Below are 6000 nucleotides of genomic sequence, written 5' to 3'. Positions count from 1 at the left end.
TACATCTGTCTCCTCTGATAGAATGTAAATGTACAAGAGTCAGGATCATATTTCCATACCTCAGAACACCCCTTAACTATTCTTGGTGTAAAGCTGGTATTTAATTAATGCACGTTGAATTGCATGAGCTCACTGGATAGTCACAAAAGCCTCGTGAGGTAGGCATTACTACTCTTATATCTGAGAACGACTGAGGGTGAAAGAAGATGAGTGACTTATAAACATAACAAGGTCAAATGGCTACACAGAAGCACAGATAATTCACAAACTCAATCTTTTGGATTTTGTTTTTAGAATCTTCTTTATTCCACTCTCCTCTTCTGTCAGAGAGTGCTAAGATTACAAACAATATGTATGAATGCATCAGTTCAGTTCATTTCAGTCGCTCGGTCGTGTCCGACTCTTTGCGACCCTATGAATGCATAAAAGGATATAATTTTTTAACCTTAGCTTTCCTAATCTTTTTCCTTCTTCTTCTTTTTTTCTAGACAGAAAAAGGGAGTGCACTCCATGAAGCAGCTTTGTTTGGAAAAGTGGATGTTGTGCGAGTTCTGTTAGAAACAGGTAACTATCATGATTCTCCATGGAGCTTATCTTGCCAAAAACTCTCTGTACTCCGGAAGTGGACAAAGGAAAATGACGCAATCCACCCCACCCCACATTATCCTTTTTACTTCACTCTAAATTGTATGTATGTAGAACCACATAGAATTGAGCCTCAGTGTTAAGGAAAAAAACTGATATAAATGTTCATCTTCCTTTTCAATAGATTCTTTAATCAAAAGCTTTTTAGAAGTGATCATTTTATGCTTTTAAATCATATTAAAATATATTAGAGAAACTACCAAAAGAGGGAGAAAATCTCTGCCTTCTATAGGAGGGAGGAATTGATCCCTGTGAAGCTGTGACAATTGCTTGAGTTATTAAATAATATACAATTTTCCCTAGGTTTTTATATTGTTAACAGTGGTAAACAGAAAATAGAGTTCTCTATCCTTAAGGTGAATTTTCCTTCTAGTTAATTCATCATTAAAGTGGATTAAAGTGAAAGTCACTCAGTCGTGTCCAACTCTTTGTGACGCCATGGACTACACAGTTTATGGAATTCTCCAGGCCAGAATACTCGAGTGGGTAGCGTTTCTCTTCTCATGGGATCTTCCCAACCCAGGGATGGAACCCAGGTCTCCTTCATTGCAGGCAGATTCTTTACCAGCTGAGCCACAAAGGAAGCTCAAGAATACTGGAGTGGGTAGCCTATCCCTTCTCCAGGGGATTTTTCTGACCCAGAAATCGAACCAGGGTCTTCTGCATCGCAGGCAGATTCTTTACCAACTGAGATATGAGGGAGGCCCAGTTAACTCATCAGCTGAGTAGCTAGTGTTTGTAAGCTTCAGTGATTTAAAGGGAACCTTTTAGAGGGAAAACTCTGAAGGAACAACAAAGTAGGTTTGTTTGTCTCCATATGTGTATTATGATTGAAATAAAATTGAAACCGAGGTCAGATTTTTTTTTAAGATCAAAAGGTATAGATTCAAATTCATGCTTGTGAACAATATATGTGAATCTTCTATGTTATAAACTATATTTGACGTGTTTATTTTCCTCAGTAAAAATGTTAAAAGTGTTAGCAGACTGGTGCATTGTGATTGTTCTTAGGCAAAGTTGAAATTTCATGTATATGTAACTTTGATATGTAATGCAGTGATATAATAAATGAGGTAAATGTGTGCTGGTAACACATTTCCATACAAATTTAAGCAAATATTTAATCATTTTATTATAATGAATAATTTTTGGGGCCAGATCCTGAAAACTGGCTTTTGTTTGCAATTAGAAATTTGGGAAGTTTATAGAGATTTTTGCTATTTGCTACATTAAACTCTTTATAGTAAAACCTCTTTACCATAAATATTTTCAGAATTACAAGGATTCCGAAGGTATTTCAGTTACACACATTAGGAAGTTTTCTCATCAGGTATTTGATGAGTATTGCTGATATTGAATATAATCTTGTATAAATAAATGTGGAATGTTTGACTTAGTATTTGGACAATAATTAAAAATAATCCCACTTTTTCAACTTCTGTGAATGCTAAAGTATTCTAAGACTGCTGTTATATTGCTTACATGGTACATTATTGTTATTTTGATCATACTATAAAGAATATATAAATCACATGACTTTTATACTTTAGCAATTTACATTCTAATATTTTTCAACTTGATAGTCTAAAATTTAGTTAAGTAGTTATAACCTAAAATAGCTGTAATCTGAAAAGTTAATGTTTGAGTCAGTGTTAATTCATTATCAAATGAGTTAATTCATTATCAAAAATGTTCCAAATCTTTGGAATCAGTAGACTTCCATCTTCTTTCTTACTAAAATCGTGTGTGTGTGTGTGTGTGTGTGTGTGTAGGGCTTAATTAAAAAAAAAAACTGCCTTAAGTGCTTTGTTTGTATACTTTTGAAATTGGCACAGTTACATGTTGACAGTATCTTCTGGTGATACTCCACTGTGTACATCTAGTGGGTTTTTCTTTTTCTTTCAGGAATTGATGCCAACATAAAAGATAGCTTAGGTAGAACTGTGTTAGACATTTTGAAAGAACATCCATCTCAGAAATCTCTCCAGATTGCAACTCTCTTACAAGGTAAATAGTATTGAATGATGGATGAGTTTGCCTTACAGTTAAGATTAAATTAAAACTGTCCTAGTTTTCTCTTGAGTTTCGAGTTAACATTTACTTTTGAATGAAGTTACTATTTGCATTTTTTCTGGTAGACTTTTAAACTAAAGAATAATGAATACCTTTTAATGTTTTATTTCTTTTTTTAAAATTTTTTTAAATTTTTCAGTGGGTTTTGTCATACATTGATATGAATCAGCCATAGAATTACACGTATTCCCCATCGCGATCCCCCCTTCCACCTCCCTCTCCACCCGATTCCTCTGGGTCTTCCCAGCCCACCAGGCCCGAGCACTTGACTCATGCATCCTACCTGGGCTGGTGATCTGTTTCACCATAGATAATATACATGCTGTTCTTTCGAAACATCCCACCCTCACATTCTCCCACAGAGTTCAAAAGTCTGTTCTGTACTTCTGTGTCTCTTTTTCTATTTTGCATATAGCGTTATCGTTACCATCTTTCTAAATTCCATATATATGTGTTAGTATGCTGTATTGATCTTTATCTTTCTGGCTTACTTCACTCTGTATAATGGGCTCCAGTTTCATCCATCTCATTAGAACTGATTCAAATGAATTCTTTTTAACGGCTGAGTTAATGTTTTATTTCTGTTTTTCAACTGCTAAAATATTTTTTTCACTCACTTGATATTAAAAAGTATTTTTAATTAAACCCTTGTAATAAATATGTAGTTATGAACTTGAAGGTATTAGGGCTATAAAGTGGTGATGCTGAGGTATTATCTTACATTTGAATAATGGATTTTCTATTATTTTGCCTGATTTCTATAACTGTAAGGTAGATCAATCAAATATTATTAGTCTTCTTTTTGCACATGAGGGAAATTGAAGCTCCAGGAAGCTAAGTGATTTGCTCAAACATATATCCTATTCCAAGTGGTAGAAATGGTATATAAATGCTGAGTTAACAACAACAAAATTGTCCTTCGTTGAAAGAATACAGATTATTTGCTACCAATAATTCAGTCTTGCCAGCCTATGGGTTAATAAATATCATTTGAGTATATGTATAGTTAGTTTCGATTATTAAAATAGATCTACTTAAGGTCTGACCACCATCTGGGTACCATTGTTTCATTTGCAGGGTGCGTACTTCCTCATCTGACTTTCTCTTTTTGCTCGGTGGTCAGGTCTGACGCGCAGTGTGTTCCCTTAAACATGCGGATGTTTTTCTTTGCTTTGCTTTTAGCTCCTACACTGCTCAGTGCGGATTACCCCACAGTCATTATAGATTGGCTGCGAGTGTAACAAAGGGCAGTGGGGTGGGTCTCGTAGGATATCAGCCGAGACGCAGAAGAGCAGCTCTGTCCTTCAGGAAGACAGATGAATTAAAACCAAGTCCGGCAGGAGACAGGTAGATACAGGAGTCAACAAAGACCAAAGAGGGAAAGAACGGACTCGCTACAGGAGGTCATGATGTTCTTTTCTCTCTTTATTTTCCAAAACCTCTCAGGAAACTTCAACCCCTACACTTTTCTTATTAATAAAGAAGTTAATTGCTAGTCAAGTGCTGTAGAGATAAATCAGAGAAGAATACAAGTATGATTTTTCATATTAATTCAAATTAAAATCAAGTTGAATGAAAGCTGAAAAATAAAAGAGTGGTATGCAACCTTTAAATCAGTCTTTGACCTCTAGGCACTTTGTAGTTCATATTTGATTTTTGCCTCTGACTGAAGTTAAAATAAACTGAGACTTGTGCCTAATATATGTTTTGGGAGAAGCAAATAAATGCTGTCCACTGAAAAGGGGGCATGACATAATTACAGACACTTTTAACACATTGAATTGGTTCAACTTAGATGAAAATGTTATTATACAGGTGTTCTCTTAAATAGTCACAATTTGTTCATTAGGTATGTAAATTTGTGATAGAGTATTTGCTACTTCTTTGAATTTTTATAGTTATTGTCAAATTTTAGAATGTGAACACATTATATTCTCTGCATTCCTGATGTTCAATCACTGGCACATTTAATATCTTATGAAAAAGTTTGTCATTGCAGTAAATACAATTTATAGTAGGTAAAATTACTGCCTGGGCTAAAAATTGTAATGATAGAATGCCATATGTTGCTTTCTTTTCCTAGCAGAATTTGCCTAGTAATTGCTCTTAGGTAGAAACTATTTGGATAACATGAAGACACAGGTGGTTGGCATGAAAGCACAGTGTCTTAACTGAATTTTAAGAAAAAAAGGGGTGCCTTCTGAATAAAGAAACAGAAGTAAAAGATACCTTTGGGGAGGAGTCTATTGACTTAATTCCTTAGAGGCTACAAACTGTGATGAATGCCTTTTGGGCGATAGCAGATATAACTTGTTTAGATCACATACTTTTGACTCATGCTGTGTTCCTGTAAAACTGAATTAGCTTTAAGCACTTAAAAATCTAGGATTTCAGATAACACTCCAGGGTTTCATTTCTCAAAAATGCAAGCTTTCATTTTACTTCATGGCTGAACTTTAGATGGTGCATCTGTTCTCTGGTTTACCAGGCTCTACAGGCTTTCTGTTTTTTTCTGTATCATTGAGATTAAATGTTAGTTGACATATATCCTTACATTCAGATGCTGTTTTCTTTATGATTGAGAGAAAAGTGAGATGCTTCTTATAGCTATCTGTGTTTGCTACTTACTATCTGCATAAACATGGCCAAGTTAATAATCCTTCCCCTTTGGTTTTCATCTTTAAAGCTGAGATAATAATAGTGCCTGTGTCATAGTTTGTGAAGATTAAATGAGTTAATTTATATCAAATACTTAAAACAGTGCTGAGTGTATAGAAAGCAATATTTAAGTTTTATTATTACTATGTCCTCATCAAAATTGTTAAAATGAGTGAGGTGCTGAGTGCAGAACACTGCTCAAGAATAATGCAAAAAACATTTTTTTTTGTTGAACTAAAGTTCAATATGCAATTATGTTTATCTCACAAGATGTAACACCATTGCAAATTAAGCTTATCCCACTTCATTTATTTATGTTACCTGACTGGTTGTTTTATATATCTAAATTTTATATCCCTGTTTATGGACATGGTCTATTCAAAGCATCAGTCAGAGAGTTTTAAACCTACAGATAGAATATATTTAAGGAAACCAAGGATGTTATTGTATCTTCAACCGGTATATATATTTTTAAGGAAAGAATGTGACAAAAGTTTACTTTTCATGAAAAGGATTCACAAGTCTCTCTTGAAATATTTTTTTGTTTTAATTAAAAAGCTTTAAATTAATAGCTCATCATGAAGATCTTTCAGTTTGGTTTTTTGAAGCTTTTTTGAAAAACTT

At 34.1% G+C, this 6000-nt stretch overlaps 1 protein-coding gene across 3 annotated transcripts in view; it reads left to right on the top strand.

The window, feature by feature from the left end:
- ANKS1B (ankyrin repeat and sterile alpha motif domain containing 1B) overlaps positions 1-6000 on the top strand; it is a 1071061-nt gene that overhangs the window by 157305 nt on the left and 907756 nt on the right. For all 3 annotated transcript variants that reach the window (XM_065937415.1, XM_065937407.1, XM_065937398.1), the window contains exons 5-6: positions 489-564; positions 2551-2652. In XM_065937415.1, the coding sequence (XP_065793487.1) occupies positions 489-564; positions 2551-2652 (178 nt within the window). The remainder of the gene's footprint in view (positions 1-488; positions 565-2550; positions 2653-6000) is intronic.

This window comes from Muntiacus reevesi, chromosome 1, assembly GCF_963930625.1.
Source record: "Muntiacus reevesi chromosome 1, mMunRee1.1, whole genome shotgun sequence".
NCBI lineage: Eukaryota > Metazoa > Chordata > Mammalia > Artiodactyla > Cervidae > Muntiacus > Muntiacus reevesi.
Note: the sequence above shows the minus strand (reverse complement) of the source record. Positions and strands in the feature narration are given on the sequence as shown.